Source organism: Vipera berus (assembly GCF_964194415.1).
Source record: "Vipera berus genome assembly, chromosome: 4".
Classification (NCBI taxonomy): domain Eukaryota; kingdom Metazoa; phylum Chordata; class Lepidosauria; order Squamata; family Viperidae; genus Vipera; species Vipera berus.
The window spans coordinates 25,524,882-25,544,794 of record NC_138206.1 but is presented as its reverse complement, the minus strand read 5'-3'; the positions used below and the strand labels follow the sequence as shown (position 1 = coordinate 25,544,794).

General features: G+C 38.4%; 1 protein-coding gene across 1 annotated transcript in view; it reads right to left on the bottom strand.

Annotated features, from left to right (window-relative positions):
• The window catches only part of PDS5B (PDS5 cohesin associated factor B), a 97,117-nt gene that overhangs the window by 13,882 nt on the left and 63,322 nt on the right, over positions 1–19,913 (bottom strand). Inside the window, exons 15-22 of the mRNA XM_081326784.1 lie at positions 15,657–15,705; positions 14,617–14,756; positions 14,420–14,535; positions 9,791–9,896; positions 6,497–6,657; positions 4,675–4,798; positions 4,382–4,540; positions 1,155–1,223 (exon numbers count right to left, since the gene is read on the bottom strand). Coding sequence (XP_081182910.1) covers positions 1,155–1,223; positions 4,382–4,540; positions 4,675–4,798; positions 6,497–6,657; positions 9,791–9,896; positions 14,420–14,535; positions 14,617–14,756; positions 15,657–15,705 — 924 coding nt within the window. The remainder of the gene's footprint in view (positions 1–1,154; positions 1,224–4,381; positions 4,541–4,674; positions 4,799–6,496; positions 6,658–9,790; positions 9,897–14,419; positions 14,536–14,616; positions 14,757–15,656; positions 15,706–19,913) is intronic.

The following is a 19,913-nucleotide window of genomic DNA, read 5'->3' as shown; positions in this document are numbered from 1 at the left end:
AGAAATTTCATCTTGAACAGAGATTTTTTCCCCCCAAAGGCATTGTAAGAAAAATATAACTTTGGCAAGTGAGAAAGTTTCAAATTTATATTTTCCTTAAACCAAATTAGAAATTCATGCACACTGTTCTCCTTTAAAGGAACTGTTAACATTGTACAGGGAGGGTGCTCTACTTTATCACTGGAGAAAGATCCTCATCATCAGGGAAAGACCTGGAGAGCCTTAAAGACCTGGTTCTTCCCCTGTCTTTGCACTGTTGGGTGTATGATACCTCTTTTATGGTCAGTTTCGTCATCTGTTTGCCATTTTATGTAGATTGTTATTTTTTTATACTGGCTTTTATTGTGAACCACCCATTCAGTCTTCAGTAGGGTAACACATAAATTGAATAAATAAATGAAATTTATGAATTTTAATTATTTGGTGTTATTACTAATGCAGCAAGTATTGCTGTTATCATCAAAATACAACACAAGTTTGAAAAAATCAGAAGACTGTTTTTGACTCTGACTCTATTGTAGTATCTGTCTTTACCAGAAGGGCTATGCAATTGTTCCTGTTTAATTTGGAAGAGTGTTACAGATTCAGTTTTTAAAAAAATGCTCTGGAACTTAATGAAATTTCAAATTGTATAATAACTATTAATATTTGGCACTTTTGTAAATAAGGCAGGGTTGTAGTATTAGTTCATAAACTGCTAGTGAGAACAATTGTAGTTTTCTGTACCTGTAAATTCCATTGTTATTATAAGAATCAGCAGATAAAGGCTAAGTCAGTCCACAACTACAGGACAAAAATTACATTACTCCATATTATACTTCTAGACCTACACTTTTAAGTGTGAGCCATCTAACTGTAAAAGGGATGTCTAGAATTGTTCTCCTTAACAATAACTATATAAAAATAAAATAGATTACTGCAAAGATTATTTAAATTAGAAAAGCATGCAAATGTCAAATTAATCTCAATAGACTATCAATAATATGTAATTTTATCATTATTCTATTATATACAGTTACTTCATTTTTAGCCCAAAAAGTAAATGAAAATGTGCTACTGTAGTTACATCATGTTTTGAAAATAAGATTAAAAATAGCACTTTGGATAGGTAAAATCAAAGTAATTATGAAAATGTAAGTTTTTAACTAGTGTACCTTTACAAGAGTCTCAGGAGAAACTTCTTCATCTGGGACCCATAGCTTAGTTGTTTTTTTTCCTGGCACCTGAAACAAATTATATCAGTTGTTGCTTTAGTATCATAAATAATATTTATACATTCTCCCTTGAAAAATGCATAGCAATTTTTAAAGATAATTCAAGCTTTTTTCAAAGCCTAAGAACTGTTCACACATCTCCATAATATGTAAGCAGTCTCAAGCAAAGCTGTTTTAGAAGGTGAGTATTTTAAGGTCAAAAAATTCTACTTTCTTCAGCTGTTTTGGCAGTCCTACTGTTACAGCTCATAGACCTACAATAATTGTTATTGATTATAATTAATAACCATTATTAATTGTTTTGCAGTATTGCAGTATTATTCTGTATTTCATTTTGTAGCACAGCTTTAATATTGATACATTATGGTCTCTAATATAGACAGAAATGAAAGTATTAAGGTATTTGGTATGAATATCTGCCCTTAAACAGCTTAGCTTTTTGGTTGGAGCAAAACAGTAAACACTTTAAAGCAGAGGTGACAAACGCACATCATGTGACGTGCCATGATGTATCGCAACTTTTTTGCCATTGCCGGCAATTGGGTAGGCGCGGTTTCGCTATGATGCATCCACCTGCAGGCTGGCAGTTTGATATCCCTGCTTTAAAGACACTGAAACATTGCTAGGCTTTTTACTTTGATGATGAAAATGAGGTTTATTTTATGAAATTAAAGATATTTGCATTTGATTTTTTGGAATACATTTTGAAGAGATTAATCTTTAAAAGGCTAATCCTCACTTCCTCCTAAAGTAGAAGCAAGTCACAGAAGCAGCCGAATATTAATTCCGTATTATGTTTTATAAGAAAACAGTGAATGGTGAAGAGATGGAGCTTGCTGGGATGGAGAAACTCACAACTTTAATAAAGAACAGACAATGACTGGTTTTAATGGAAAAATGAAATTATGATATATGATTTTGATGATTAGAAAAAAAGAAAAAAATGAAAGTTGTGTTGTCACCTTAGAATAAGAGGGCAGTGTGACTTTATACTTATAACTGATGTAAAAAAATCAGAAGTCATTTCTTTATATTTCTTTTCTCATTCTTTTTAACTGCACTTCTGGTTTTGCTCTTTGTTTCTTTACTTTTTCTCTTTCTGTAATTATTAGTTACTGTTAGTTTTTATCTTGTTTAAACAATTAATATAATTATCATACAAATAAGAATACAGTATGTGAGATAATATTTAGAGAATCTTAACCAATCTTTGCCCTCCAGATAGCCTATAAGGAGTAACAGACATGGCCGAAAGAATTGGTACTCCTCTATTTTTAACCAACAAATTCAAACTTGTCATGGTATAAGTTGAAAGTAATACAAGTAAATGGCATCTACCATACTTTATTCCACAGTTCATACAACAAGCTTTTGATATATGACTAGATATTTTGCCTTGTAAACCGCCCTGAGTCCTTTGGGAATAGGGCGGTATATAAACCGAATAAATAAAATAAATAAATAAATATTCTTAAAAATTGAGGCAATAATTGCAAGCAGGCACTTTCTGAAACTCTGAATAAGATTTATAGTTCTCAGTCAACAATATGTTCCATTCTTGTCCCACCTGTAAACTGTTCCTATTGTCTTAGATTTAATGGCTTCTCTCAGTTGTGAGTTTCAGCTCTTTCCAAACGCATTCAGATCAGGACTCATAGCAGGACACTTTGGAACACTCCAATGTCTACTTTTCAACTTCTTGGATTGTATTACATGTATATTTTGGGTCAGAATCCTGTTGGAGAAACTATGACTGCAAACATAGCTTCCCAACACTGGGCATTATGTTTCACTCCAAAATGCAGTGATAATCTTCATTGTACCCTGAAGATTCAAGGCACCCGGTGCTGGGGGCAACAAAGCAACTGATAACATTATGGAGCTTCCTCCAAATTTCACAGTAGGGATGGTATTCTTTTCTTTAAAACCATTGTTTTCCCTTCTATGAACATAAAGCTGCTGTGACTTAAAAACACTAATTTTGTTTCATCTGTCCAAAGGACATCGTTCTAGGACCGTGGGTTGTCAACATCATTTTAATGAATTCCAGTCTGGAGTGGGATTTAAAAGTGGGGCTTTCCCGGGTCTGCTATAATGGAAGCATGTTCACTTAGATAGTGATGGTTGTTGTAACTTGCTGCATAGTTCTTGATCTTAGAGGTGAAATAGCTTCTGTTCTGAAGTTTTCCTTTGTTCTTACTCCATCATTCAAACTACCCTTCTGTTCTATCGGGGATCAATTTTCTTCTGATGGCCCTATCTAAGGAGGCAGATTACTATCTAAAACCTCTTAATAACATTAATACCTGTGGTCAAAGGAACAAGGAAGCTCTTTGAAAACAGTTTTGTACTCTTTAACTTTACTATGCTTACTATTATCTTCTTCCTTTCCTCCTCAGATAACTGTTTTCCTTTCTCTTGTCGATGTTCATTCACTGTACTGCACACAATGACAAAAAATATCTGAGTACTTTTCCCCATTCAAACAGGCTGAGTGACTGATTATGAGATTGAAGATACCCATGACTGTAATTAAAGAGTCTGTTAAGATATCATTAAAACCCAATAAAGTCTTTTGATTTCTAAGAGTGCCAATAATTTAATCATGTTCATATTATTTTCATTTATTATTTCCAATAATATGTTAAGTTTTATATCCAAAACAAAATGTACACTCATGGCATAAACATACACATAGCTGTGGCAGTTTAAATTTACTTCATAGGAAATTGGGATTCTTTGGGAGCAAGTGGAAGGTACCGATATTTTTGGCCATGTCTGTATGTGAATCCAAAACAACATGAAGAAAACAGGTGAGGGACAGCTAGATTACAATAGATACTATTATGAGTTCACATTATTTAATATAATAGTTCGTATACAAAATGTGTACATCTATTTTTCTAGAAAAAGGAAAGAAATTGAATAAACAGGAGGAAAAATTCAATTTGATATTTCTCAAGGAACTTATTACATTCTTGGTTTGTCTTCATTATTCTTCATAAGTTTACATTTTATGATTATTCAGCTCAGTATGCTGGACTTACTAAGAACTGTACAGCTATTGTCTCTTCTTAAATGAACACAATATAATGTACAATATACTATTGTATATTATTATTTTTCTCTTTGATTTTTTTTTACTGCAAAAAGCAAAACATTCTTACCCTGTCACTCATTAACAAATCTTTCACTATAAATGTAGCCACCAAAGATTTCAGCGGGGCAGCAAACTGATCAGGTGCCAACAAGGCTATGTGGCCAATGGAAACCAGCGGTGTAATCAGATGTTCCAGATTACTTGGATCGAGACTCTTATGTAGCGGCTAAAATATATAAATGATGATAAATGTTAAAGAGTAGTTAGCTGCAATCATTTAAAAGTATTTTAACCTTTTCAAAATTAAAATTCTTCAGAATTTTCTATGAATGCACTATAAATATAAAATTAAAAAAATACCTCAAATATCTGTGCAAATTGTGTTTCTTTACTGGAGAATATTGCATGGATGCAGTGAATGGCATATTTGGCCTGTCGAGGAGGACCTTTTTTAGCTTTATGTTGCAAAACTGGAAGCAAAGCTCTAGAGTAAAAAAAAATATAGTATATATATAAATGTAATCACATCACATGTTATGTTTGCCATGGCCGAATCTATTAAACATGTAGTAATTTCCAGATGTGTTAAGACAATAGGATGACAGCCATACACAAAGATTTAAGTTTCATTTCAGTACAGGTAATTCTTGGTTTAAGAATGAGTTCAATTCCCAAAGCCTGCCCTGAAATCAAATTTGTATACAAGCTGAAACAGTATTATTGTCAGAATCCATTTATATCACATTCATAAATGTATGTTTAAAACATTATCCCCCCTCCTATGGATTCTGCCATCTCCCGAGGAAGGAGAAGCATATGTGGATTCAGCTTGCCTTAGGTTATTTCAAAGGCCAAGGGAACCTTTTGAACTGGGGGGAACAAAAGGGAGGGTTAGAGAAGAAGGCATCTGGCTTGTTTCTTCTTTTAATTCTGGAGAGGAAGAAAGCAATAACCATAAAGATTCGAAGTTCCTTTTTCCCCCCACAAAAGGGATGACACGAAGTAGAAGGATGGGGGCTGACCAAATGGGGTTGAGGGAAGGGGGGTTGAACCGGGTACCCTTTATAAAATTTCAATTTGTAAAACAATACTAAGTCCTGTCTTGTATTCCCACAACCAAGCATGTCCTAGTAAAGATTCCTTTTGGACTAGAACTGACTCCAAGAGTTTTTGTTTTCCTAAGACGTGGATTGGGGTGGGTCCTGACAATTATTGTATAATACTGTATAGGTAATTTTGTTTAATGAACTTGAACCACTGTATATTTAACTTTAATCCTTGTGTATTTAATTACACTTTTGCTATGATATGCTCTGTTCCTAACTATGGGTCTTCCTTAAATAGGTGCATTCTTAACCTGGGACTTGCCATATTTGTGACCCACCATGCAACCCAAAACTTCAAAAATCATCCCATGATTTATATACATATGTAATATAATTCACTTCAGTTTATACGCCTTTCCAATCTCAATGACTCTGAATCCAATATTGCACTTGCACATGGGCAGCACCTGTCTTCCTGATTCAGTGCAAGCCATACCAAATGTGGCTATTTTAACAAATCTGAGGTGCTCAGGGTCCAAACTTTTTCTTCTAAATCATTTTTGAACCATCTACAATCCTGGTCTACAAAAAGCTTGTATAAGCATCAATGCGCTAACTTTTTAAGTACAATTTCTAAAATCTGTGACAACATATCTAATTCCTAAAGATAACTTTATACACACAGAGGGAAAGATTTCATTCTTTTTAATCATTATCATTCCTCAGCATTAAAGACAATGTAAATTCCAGTAACAGAAGCCTCAAGGGAAGCAGCTAAAAATATAACAGTAAAGTGAAATCTTTAGGGCACTGATCTTGCTAGGCAAACATACAGGAATGCTACTTAAATATACATAAGTATACTTTAAATATACTTATTTGCTTAGCCTTCATCTAGGGGGTAATGTGCTGGCCTAAAAAACAGGAACCCGCTCTAGTCCAGTCCCCTGCCTTAGGCATGAAAGTCTGCTGGGTGACCTTGGGCCAGTCAATCTCTCTCAGCCAACCCACCTCACACGGTAGTTGTTGTAGGGAAAATAGGAAGGAAAATATTATGTATGTTCACTGCCCTGAGTTATTTATAAAAAAATAAGATTGGGTGAAATTCTAATAAATAGAGTATAGAATGAACTCACGATCGTATGTGTAGAAAATTCTCCTCAATTTTGCTTCCTGTGTTCTTAAAAATCTGTAATGCAGCTTCGGCTACTTTTTCATCATCCATTTTTAAACAGGCCAGGAGTGACTCAAATGTTTCAGCTGAATGGAATGAGATAGGGTGGGTAAACGAAAGAACCTGCAAGAATAAGGATTAAAGGGGTTTTTTAAAATCATTCTTATGTTAACTTATGCTTACTGAATAAATTTCATTGACTCAATCTTGACAAATCTTTATGGATCTATGGGTAAACACCAAACACCCTAGTTCCAAGGGTCTATCTAAAAGGCTTATGTACTAATTTAATGAGCTACAAATAATCCTCATATAGTGACTGACTCACTTAGCGACCATTTGCATTTACACCAATTATGATAAAGTAACTTCACATTATGAAGGTCTGAAATAAGATAATAAGCACAGTTGTGGTATCACTTAGCAACTGCTTTGCTTAACAAATGAGTTACCAAACCCAATTCTGATCACTGAACAAGGATTACCGGTAGTATATTCTATAGCCGGTACAAAGATAGCTCCTGTACCAACAGAAGAAAATATTAGCAGCTAAGGGTTGAATTATAGAATCCTTGGAGCTCTCTGAGCTTGGTTATTTTTTTGCAGACATTTCATTATACAACTAGGTAACATCAGCAGCACTCAGAGCACCAAGGATCTCATAGCTATTGTGTTGATCCACTGCATTTCTGACACTTCGATTGAGAATTGAAAACAGTATTGTTTTAGTTAATTTAATATAAGACAATTAAATCATTTGAGATCAGACTAAGACTACTGCATCAAATGTGCTAATGAACATACTTGAACTATAGCTGCTTCTGTCCATAACATGTTCTTAAATATTAGAAATGTGCAATCTTTTTCAAATCAGAATATACTTGGAAACTGAATTTAATTAATTTTAATTTAAAATATGTATTATTTATTTGTGTATTTAAATATAGGACGTCCTCAACTTACAACCACAATTGGGACTGGAATTTTAGTCGCTAAGCTATGCAGTCAACACATGACTATACCTGACTTTAGGACCATTTTTACTGTGGTCATTAAGCAACTCACCTAGTTAAGTGAATCATGCAGTCGTTAAGGAAACCTGGCTTCCCTAATTTACTTTGCTTGTCAGAAGTTGGCTGGGAAGGTTACAAATTGAGATCACATGATCACAAGATGTTGCAACTGTCATAAATTAAAACCATTGCCAAGTGCCTAATTGTAAACACGTGACTACAGTGGTGATGCAATGGTCATAATTTTGAGGACAGGTCGTAAATTACTTTTTCTGAAGCTGTTGTAACTTTGAATCATTGTTAAATGAACCGTTTTAAATCAGAGACTACCTGTACCTGTTTTCTATCCATGGAATATACAGATACTAAATTACTCATGTAATATATTAAAAAAAAACCTTAGTAATATCTAGACTGATTCTGATACAGAGTGGCTCTGGCTAGTTGAACTCTGGCAAAACTGAATGGCTCTAGATTTTGGGGTCCACTGGTTCCAGGACTATGCCTTCTTTGGTGCTGGATGGGTTATACTGCCCCAAATAGACCCAGTGCACAACCTGGGGTCCTCCTAGACCACAGGTCTGCAACCCGCGGCTCCCAGTCCTCTGCCATGTGCAGTCAAAAAAAAAAGTGGGACTAAAAAAGTTCAACCAATCAATTCAAATATGCAGGGTAGGTGCATATCTCGCCTTGGCTCCACTCTTCAGTCAAACCGTGTTCTGTGCATGTGTGCATGTATGCGCATGCGCACATATTTTTTGCGGCTCCCAGTTTTTCATTTTGTGAGGGAACCGGTTCCGAGTGGCTCTTTCACTGTTTCAGGTTGCTGACCCCTGTCCTAGACTCATGATTCCTGCAAAAGGCCTTTGTACAGCTTCAGCTTGTATACCAGTTGCGCCCATTCCTTGATCAGTAGGCCTTGCCACAGTTACTCATGCTCTAGTCATCTCCAGATTGGACTACTGCAATGTACTCTATATGGAGCTACCCTTGAACAATATCTGGAAGCTTCAGCAAGAGCACAGGCAGTTATATGCGTTCTAAGAACAGCACGTTACATCTCTGCTCCATGAGCTGCACTGGTTGCCAGGGGTTTTTTTTGAGTCCAATTCAGGGTCCTGATTTTGATCTATAAAAACCTTCACAACATGAGACTATCTGAGGGTTTGCCTCTCACCAATTACATCAGAATGATATTTTAGAGCTGCCAGAGAAGGCATGCTGTGGGTACTAGTTTGCTAGTTCTGCTGAAGATACCATCAGCTGGGGACCTACATTTGGTGGTTCCCAGAAGAAGCCTCACAGCTGAGAAATGCTTCATAGCCACACTATTCATGGCTAGTAGATTTTTACTAATGTTTGATGACATTCAATTTTGTACAAATTTGTATTCTATCACCTTGTTATTTTATCACCTCCAATTTTTCAGAAAAAATGAGACCAACCAGCACTGCTGACCATACAAATTAGAAAAACCTTAGATTGAGAAAATAATGTGGATTTCTAAATATTATGGGGCAGGTAATACTAATAAGTGCCTATGGCTCCAACAGCGGCACGGACGGTCGGATTCGACCGCCGGCCCTTCGATCTCGTTGAAGCGGTGGAATAGCCGACGATCAGCTGTTCCGCTGCTCAAAAACCCCTCTCCTCGGGCAGAGGGGAGGGGGAGCTTCCAGGTAGGGGTAGAGCTCCCCTAGCACCCCAGAACATTTGTTCTGGGGCATGAAGGGTGAGAGCCCCCCCGAAGCCTGGGAATGCTCTGGAACGAAGGACTCTTCTGCTTAAGCAGAACAAGACGCTGAATCCACTCCTGCCGGATCTGATTGTCATCTTGAGTTATGGTAGCAGCAGAGCTGATGCAGGAGCAGTATAAATAGCAAGTACAAAGCTTTAACTCTGAAATTCAACTCTCTTCCTATTCCAACGATTGTTTTAAAGAAGGGGAAGATGGCGCCTGACGGACTTTTTTTCTCTAACTAGAAGTGAAAGTGTTTTTCTTCAAAGTAAAGTGACTGCTTGAACTGAGTGGGAATATGTAAAATGGACTTTCAAACCTTAGAAGAGCTTGCTATAATTTGGAGGTGCTAAAAAGTTATTTTCAAGATCTGGTTATTTCACAGTTTAACTACAAAGTAATAAATGGACTAGAAAGTGAAAGTGTGTATTGAAAATCATTAGTTGCAAAAATGGCTCCCAACCTCATAGACCCACAATAAAGTTTTCTAAACAGAAAAATTTACCTTAAGCAATTCAAGACCTGCTCTAATTGCCTGATCAGTAGGGACACCTTCATCTTCATCATCTGCTGTTCCATCTATGGATTTGTTCACTTGTTTAATAAGGGCACTAATAAAGGAAATGATAAGAATCATGCTGGACATTCTATTTAAAAAATGATCATGATCATGTGTAACCAGTATAATTGAGCAAGAAACATTTTTCCTTCAATAGAGCAATGGCACATATTTAAGATATACATTTTTCTTTTCATTAATATTTTTGTTGTAACCATTCAGTAATGTACGACACTTGGCGACTTTATAGGCAAGAGCTCCCCATGCAACCCTGTTAAGCACAGCTTCTTTCAGTTGTTGGGTGTTCAATTTTGAACCAATATATTGATCCTTTTTATATTCATGTGCCTTTTCTATCATCATCATCATCATCATTTTAGCCATTGTCTATCCACTGCAGGTTTCATTTTCATTTCATTTCATTCATTTCATTTTATTAAATTTATATGCCGCCCTTCTCCCTGAGGACTCAGGGCGGCTCACAACAATAAAAATTAAAAAAACATAGAGTAAAAAATTTAAAAGAGAATTAAACAATAAATACAAAATTATAAAACAATTTAACCCAGTAAAAGCCTAATTAAAAATCGTAGTCAGTCCAGGCCCGTTTGTTGGAACAACCACGTCTTCAGGTCACGGCGGAAGGACTGAAGGTCAGGGGCCATCCGCAGCTCTGGAGGCAACTCATTCCAGAGGGTTGGCGTGCCCACAGAGAAGGCTCTCCCCCTGGGGGTTGCCAGCCGGCATTGCCTGGCCAACAGAACCCTGAGGAGGCCAACTCTGTGGGAGCGAACCGGGCGATGGGAGGTTGACAATGGCACAGGTGGTCTCGCAAGTACCCCGGGCCTAAGCCATGCAGGGCTTTAAAGGTTATTACCAGCACCTTGAATCGCACTCGGAGGGTAACCGGAAGCCAATGCAGCTCGCACAGGAGTGGTGTAACATGGGAGTACCGAGATACTCCCATAAGCACCCGTGCAGCCGCATTTTGCACCAGTTGAAGCCTCCGGGTGCTCTTCAAGGGCAGCCCCATGTAAAGAGCATTGCAGTAATCCAGGCGAGAAGTGACGAGGGCGTGGGTAACCGTGCATAGGGCATCTCGGTCCAAAAAGGGGCGCAACTGGCGCACTAGGCGAACCTGTGCGAAGGCCCCCCTGGTCACGTCCGTTAGATGATCTTCCAAATTAAGCCGTGAATCCAGGAGGACACCCAAGTTGCGAGCCCTTTCTGAGGGGGGCAATACCTCCCCCCATCAAAAGAGATGGAACTTGTTGGACAATACGAGATGCCGGTATCCACAGCCACTCGGTCTTGGAGGGGTTAAGCCTGAGCCTGTTCCTTCCCATCCAGACCCGCACTGCCTCCAGGCACCGGGACATCACGTCAAGGGCATCACTGGGTTGGCTCAGGGTGGAGATGAACAACTGGGTATCATCCGCATATTGGTGATACCTCACCCCAAAGCCACAGATGATCTCACCCAGTGGCTTCATATAGATGTTAAACAGGAGGGGGGAGAACCGACCCCTGAGGCCCCCCACAAGTGAGGGGCCTCAGGGTAGATCTCTGTCCCCCCCTGCCAATACAAACTGCGAGCGGCCCGAGATGTAGGAGAACCACCGTAAAAAAGTGCCTCCCACTCCCAACCCCTTGAGCCGTCGCAGCAGGATACCGTGGTTGATGGTATCAAAAGCCGCTGAGAGGTCAAGTAGGACCAGGACAGAGGAACAGCCCCTGTCTCGGGCCTGCCAGTGATCATCCACCATCTACATGTTTCCAACCAATATGGTCCTGAGCTTCCTTTAAGCCAATTGGGCCCACAATACTTGCTGATGTCGTCAATCTATCTTGTTTTAGGTCTCTTTTGTGGATGCTTTTTATCAAGTGGGATCCATTCTATGACTGCCTTGGTTCACCTGCATCAGTTCTTCTTGCTATGAGAAAAGCCCTTTTCTATTTCAATTCTTTAACTCTCTTGATGACATTGTATACTTTTTTTTGTTTTTTTTCCATAATCCATCTAATATTGGCAATGTGATCTCGAGTGCCACCTCCTTTTCTAAAACCAGCTTGTATATCAAGTAACTCTTGATTGATGATATTCTGTAGCCTCTGTTTAATTATTTTTAACAAAATCTTGCTTGCATGAGAAATCAATGCAACCATGCAATAGTTGGAACATTTCCTTTCTTTACTAATGGGATAAAAATGTATCTTTTTCAGTCCTAAAGCCACTGACATGTAGTCCTTATCTCAACATAGGGCAGTGATGATGTAAACTGGAACTGGTCTTAGTAATCTTTTCCAGTTTGGCAATTTCTCTGTGGCTCATTCTACTTCTTTCAAGATGTTTGGTTCTGTATTAATTGGGCTTTCATCACTGTTATCTTGATAGTATGTCAAACTGCTGTAGAGTCCCTCTGTATATTCTTTCCACCTGTTCTTGATCTTCTGCTGGTCACTTAGTAAATTCCATTGCAGTCTTTAACAGTTCCTTGCCGTGCTGAAAAACTGGATCACATCATTTTCACTATGGCAAACATGACCTGAGTGAGTCCCTTCCTGTTAGCTTCTTCTAGATGTTGACACTATTCCTCCCGCTGCCTATTTTTGTCTTTCTTGGCTTCATGTTGGAATTTGCATTCAACTTTTTAACTTCATCTTTATTACCTTTGGCTTTGGCTGCCCTTCGCTGATCAGCTATTTTGATGGTATCATCAGATAAGTCACTTGTTTATTCTCCTTGGTTTTGACCAAAAAAATATTGTAATACCGTATGTGTACATAATTAAGTAGTTTTGACTCTGAATTGATGGTTTTATTATTTTATTTGACTAAGATTGAAGTCAGAATCCAAAAGCTCTAGGTTCAACTCCACATTCATCTGTGGAAATTAATTGGGAAATTTTGGGCCAAGTAGTATTTTCTAACCAATCCACCTTGCAGAGCTGCTGCTGTATAGAATAAATTTGGTAGGAGAAATGTACTGTATATTCCTCTGAGCAACTGAAGGAAATCAGGATATAAATCAAATCAAATCAAAACACTCAATCAAATCAACAAACCACCCAAATACTTATTTTTAGTTGCGAGTCTTTGATCATCATATCAATGTATTATTATCTATTTCATGTTACGATTATTTTTGAGTTTTGTATTATTATTTAATAGTAAGGAATAAAATCTACCCTAATCTCAGGTAGTTTGAGAATTTAACTTTGAAAGTTACGTAAAGGTTTTCTAAGACATCTATAAATAATTTCTTAATTATGATCAACTGTTCTCTTTGACATACAGCAAAGAAAACTATTTGGATGAAGGCAGTGGTTTTCAAAACTCTCTCTTTCAGGAATATTTAATTAATTTGCATGTCAAGATTCTGTAGGTTTTAGGGCCTTTTGAATCTGGGACTTTACCATCCTTTGTACTGGATGGGGTGGCACTAACCCAAACAGACCTAATGAATAATATGGGAGTCTTTCTGGATTCCAACCCTTTGCACAACTTTGGATGCTATGTGTGCTATCCTGTTCACTCATGTAACTGTGGTTTAGTGAGTTTATTAATATTTCCCAGCAATTCCTTTCACTAAAACACAAAACTGTCCCAATTAAGTCCAGCCACAAGCAGACTAATGCTAATTCACAGAGCAATGGCCAAAGAGTCCACAAGGCCCTTGAACGTTTCTCAATCAAAATAAAGCCACCAGGCAAACTTACATCCACAACACAAGAGAGTTCATAAAGCAACAGAAGTCCAGAGTTTCTAAGGCATGATCAAAGTCAAGGCACAATGTCAATCCAAAGTGAGGCAGAAAACACACAGCTAGGAAACAAACACAAGAAAAGCCTCAATTTGTCCGCTGTGCTAAATAGCCAGCTTCAGGTACAGCCCAGCAAGAAGGGTGAGGCTTTCTCCTCGCGAATAATCTGGCTGACCTTCTCTGCTCCTGCCTTTTCTCTGCCCTATGTGTTCTTGGATCAGGTACAAAAGGGTGGAACATTTAACTTTGTATTGGGTAATTGTTGCTTGTGTATCCAGACTTGCTTTCACTTTTGACTGTGCCTATAGTTTGTAACTAATAAACATGTTCTTTGAGGAATTTGCAACCCTTGGAGTTCTGCTTTATTCGTCTCTATCTGTCAGAACCATGACAGTGTCATTGCAAGCAAGAGAAAAATAGTTCAGAGTTATCGTTATAATTCCTCCATTGTCAAATCCTAACTTCTTTCCATAGTAAATACAGTCTAACATGCAGCAACCAAATGTTTTTCTCTTTCTTGACTAAGCTATTCCCTCTCCTTCTCACTTTGACAAAAAATGAAAAGGTTAGGAAAGGAAGTTAATGAATCATAAGCCTTCAATCAATATCAAGAGTAAGTTTGGTCTTACCCCCAAAATTTCCCCAATTATTTCTTTCTCTAATTACTTAGATTACTTTTTGCCCCACCCTACAAGACACATTACAATATAAGATTCAATAGGGAGAACACTACAGCATGTTAACTTAAAGGACTTTTATAGAATTTGTTTTCTCAGTTTCATTTAACTTCAACATAAGTGGAAAAAATATACCTGATGGATTCGGTATCAATGTGCACAGGAGCTATCCTCTCTAAAAGGAACTTTACCATTTCCAGAAAAGGGTTTGTAGGTTGCTTGGGATTGCCTAACTTCTTCGTAATTTCACGCTGCAATAGTAATTAGAAGCACATTAGAAGACAGACAATTTAATAGCTCCAAATAAGTTATGTTTTAACATTTATTCTTACCACACAACCTTCAGCTTGTTTGCATGAACAACTTGGACTAACAAGCATTTCCAACTGGTGTTTTATTTTGTCGTCATCTTCCAGAACTTGAGTGAATTTCTTCATGAAATCCTGTGCTTTGCCAGGATCTGGCAAATTTCCTTTATGGAAATAAAACAAGATTAAGTTCAACAGAAAGCTAACAATTAAACAAAGCTTTTCTACTATCAGTGGCATTCTTTACTGATAGGGTACAACATAAAAGTAAATTAATAGAAGGAACAAGGGACAAATATGTATGTAACTACATCTTAATAAATTTAGCTATTTCATAAAGTGAAATGTAAACAATTTCATATAGTAAAACAAAACAAAGGTTCTAGTGTTTTTAAAGCTTTTGCCATATAGCAAGCAAAAAAAAATTCATGCTTTGAATTTTATGTGTCTGAAGCAGCATGAAGGGCTAAATAAAAAAAAATGTAAAATGAGAATGGATTATATAAACAGAAAATATATTTCGTTAGATTATACATAATCCCAGAGGCTTGTGGACAGGTGGGGGCGAGCATTGAAAAATATGTTAAAATATTGTTTCCTAGCAGGATTTACCTAACATATTGCTATCCAGTATTTATCTGCCATTGTTAAAAAAAAAATCCTCCAACTTGGAATATTTAGTACAATATCTTCTCTGTATCATTCCAATTTTAGTATATGTGCTGCCAAAGCGAGCACTGAATATTTAGTACAATAGATCTATAGCCTAGATAATATTATTAGAAATTTTAATCATAATATTCAAACCTGAATATGTTGAATATCTTTAATAATTCCACACAAAATATTCAAAGGAGGCAAATTTTCAACTAAATCAATAAAAAAATTAATTCTATTAATGCTTTGATATATTAATTATATTAGGTCACAAGATAACAACAGTTTTATACAACTTGCTTTAATCAACTTCAAAGGTCACTTAAAGTTACAAAAAAATGTAATGATTGAAATACAGAAGTAATATTTCCTCAAAATTTAAAGTTAAAATACAGAAAAAAACTTACTTGTTATTACCATCACTTTGGAAAATATAGCTTTACTGCTGGCATCTGACTGGAAATTTAAAAAAAGTCTTCAATGACAGGCTTTATAATAAAATTTAACACTTTACACTTGTTCAGTAATAAGTAAGATAATTCCCTTACATTAATAATTATACAGAACTAGAAGTGTGTCATAATTTAGTTTGATCTATTGTACATTTTTCAAGTGAACCAGACAATTGTGCATTTGTAACTCATACAATTATTTTTATTGCAATTTTGAAAGAGTTCTGAGCTCAAAAAATAGCAGACGATATCTAATGTATTCATTAATAATTTTTGCACCTTTTCTATAGAAACCACCAGGCTAGTCTGCAACTTATTAAAAAACCATAACAAAAGCCAACAATAAAACATGTATTTATTTAAAGCAGGATGCATATGTTTCATATACAATACTGAAAAATAAAAAAATCCTGAACTAAAGTTTGACTTTTAATAATTTATTTATTTATTTATTTAGTTATATTTATATACCGCCCTATTCCCTGAGGACTCAGGGCGGTTTACAGGGAATTAAAAATCCAAAATACAAAAATTAAGAACCAAATTAAAAAATATTAAATTGACCCTGTAGTCGATTAAAAAGAACCCCAAATTAAAATTTCTCCTCAGTCTGGGCCCGAGAGCTCGAAGAGCCAGGTCTTCAGGCCCCGGCGGAATGATCGGAGGTCGGGAGCAGTCCTCAGCTCCACCGGCAGCTGGTTCCAGAGGGCAGGCGCCCCCACTGAGAAGGCCCTATCCCTGGGTGTCACCCGCCGGCAATCTCTTACCGGCGGGACCCTGAGCAGACCCTCCCTGTGGGAGCGCACTGGGCGAAGGGCGTTTGATGACGGCAGCAGGTGTTCCCTCAAATACCCCGGACCCAGGCCATGTAGGGCTTTATAGGTGATAACCAGCACCTTGAATTTCACCCGGAGGGCAACCGGAAGCCAATGCAGCTCGCGGAGTAGAGGTGTTACATGGGAGTATCGGGAGACCCCCATTACAACTCGCGCGGCCGCATTCTGCACCAGTTGAAGCCTCCGAGTGGTCTTCAAGGGCAGCCCCATGTAGAGAGCGTTACAGTAGTCCAAACGGGAGGTCACAAGCGCATGAGTAACTGTGCGTAGGGCGTCTCGGTCCAGATAGGGACGCAACTGGCGCACCAGGCGAACCTGTGCAAAAGCCCCCCTGGTCACGGCTCCTATGTGATCTTCAAAATTGAGCCGTGAGTCCAGGAGGACGCCCAAGTTGCGAGCCCTATCAACGGGGGGTAACACCTCACCCCCCATCGTTAGAGGTGGAATAACTTGGTTAACCCGAGATGCCGATATGCACAGCCACTCAGTCTTGGCGGGATTGAGACGAAGCCTGTTTCTCCCCATCCAGACCTGAACCGCCTCCAGGCACCGGGACATCACAGAGAGGGCATCGCTGGGTTGGTTCGGGGTGGAAAGAAAAAGTTGGGTATCATCAGCGTACTGGTGATACCCCACCCCGAAGCCACGAATGATCTCGCCCAGCGGCTTCATATAGATGTTGAACAGGAGAGGCGAGAGAACCGACCCCTGAGGGACTCCACAAATGAGAGGCCTCGGGGCGGATCTCTGCCCTCCCGTCAACACCGACTGCGAGCGGCCCTGGAGGTAGGAGGAGAACCACCGTAAAACGGTGCCTCCCACTCCCAACCCCCTGAGACGCCGCAGCAGGATACCATGGTCGATGGTATCGAAAGCCGCTGAGAGATCTAATAGGACCAGGACAGAGGAGCAACCCCTGTCCCTTGCCCTCCAGAGATCATTCACCAGCGCGACCAATGCCGTCTCCGTGCTGTGTCCGGGCCTGAAACCCGATTGGTACGGGTCCAGATAATCAGTTTCCTCCAGGAACAGAGGGAGCTGATGCGCCACCACACTCTCAACAACCTTCGCCAGAAAGCGAAGGTTGGAGACTGGACGGTAGTTGTCTAAAGCAGCCGGGTCCAAAGCAGGCTTCTTGAGAAGGGGTCTCACCACCGCCTCCTTCAAGGCGGCAGGGAAGACACCCTCCTTCAGAGAAGCAGTTATTACTGCATGGAACCAGCCTCGTGTTCCCTCCCGAGCCGCATAAGCTAGCCAGGAGGGGCACGGATCCAACAAACAGGTGGTGGTGCTCAGTCTCCGCATGATCCTGTCCACATCATCAGGGGAAACAGGGTCGAACTCAGTCCAGATAACGTGCTGAAGACCGCCTGATTCCTCCACATCAGACTCTGCCCAGTCAGAGTCCAGGCCGGTCCGGATCCGAACGATTTTGTCCGCCAGATGATGACTAAACTCCTCGGCTCGTCCCTGCAAGGGATAACCATGTGGTTTACTTGGCACCTGTTAAGGAATTTATTGTGCAGAGGTCTCCTTGTGCTACCAAAGAGTTGCACAGACAAGGAAGGGCACTGAGAGCAGTAAAAATCACACACAGAAATACACTGAGTTCTAAAAGCAAAAAGTATTTTACTTTGAGGTGGTGTAAGAACAAAAATGCACAGTCAAAAATAAACAGTCCAAGTCATACACAATAGCAACAGTCCAAGGAGTAATCCAAACTACAAAGTCTTCTTACCGGTCCAGAGGTCAATACACAGTTCAGGTTTACAACAGTAGTAAACCAACAGCAGAGCAAAAACAGTAATAGTAGAGATCAGTGAATTCGGAGAGAGAGAGAAGCTACGTTCCTAGCTTCCTCTTATGGCCATGAGAACACTTACACACCCATTGGCCAATTAACTTCTTAAAGCCATAGCATTATGGTTAATATATTTTCAACCCAACATTGTAGGCTAGCACCATATGCCTAACATTCTCCCCTTTGGGTAGAATAATATATAACTCTTACAATCTTATGCACATTCTTTCACAATTAGCATTGTGTTTCACAGCACTTTGTACCTTCGTAAAATGGTCTGCAATATTTACATCAGATGGACAATACTCTAACTGTATTAATTTATCTTTGACACATTGTCTGACATTTAAATAACGAAGATCAGTATGTTTAGATCTTGTTCTTACTGCAGCATTATTAGCCATCTTTATTGCAGCTTGATTGTCCTCATACACAATGAATGGATCATTTACATTTAAACCCATATCTAACAATAATTGTTTGTACACTAGCAGTTCTGTACATAACACTGATAGACATGAAAATTCAGCCTCCATTGTAGATAAGCTTATGTGTTTTTGTCTAATAGACTTCCATCCAATCAAAGAATCACCCAACATTACAGCCAACCCTGAGGTAGATTTACGAGTGTTTGTATCAGAGGCAAAACTCGCATCTGCATATGCAGTAAGGATTAACTCACGATTTGGCTCTAGATATAACGAGTAGTGAATAGTCTGTTTCAAATACCTTAATACTCGTTTAGCTGATTGCCAGTGTCTAACAGTTGGATTATTGTTGTACCTAGCTAATTGATTTACACAGTAAGAAATATCAGGTCTAGTCCAATTACTCAGATACATAAGACTTCCTATCAAAGATTGGTACATAGTCTTATCAAATACAGGACTCTCAACATTAGTGTCCTTAAAATCCATAGCCATCGGAGTTTTTGCTGGTTTACACATTTCCATATTGTATCTCTTTAATAACTGAGATATTTTACTGGCTTGCGACACCTTAAAACCCCTATTCGTTTTCACAATATCTAACCCCAAATAGTGGCTAATTTCTCCAAGATTTCTAATTGTGAATTTAGTTTGCAATCTTGAAATGATAGTTTGTGCTTCTAACTCAGTTTTTGTTATTATTGCAATATCATCTGTGAATAATAAAATAAAAGATAATGCTCCGTTGTGTTCCCTTCTAAACAAACAAGGATCAGCATTACTGGCTACAAAACCTATTGCACTTAACTCATTAACTAAACATGTATTACACTCATAGCCTGATTGTTTCAATCCATAGAGGCTTTTCTTTAACTCCCAACAATCATGGTCTCTATCACTGGTCAATCCTGGTGGTATTCTTAAATAAATAGTATGTTGCAATGGAGCATGTAGATATGCAGTTTCAACATCTACATGGTTAACCATATATTGGTTTTTAGCCGCCCATACTAAAGCTGCTCTTAAAGTAGTTGCCCTTAAACTGGGTGCAAACACTTCGTCATAATCCTCAGTAGTTTGGGCAAAACCTTGTGCAACCAAACGTGCCTTATGGGTTATAGTTCCATCTACTCCTTTCTTTATTTTA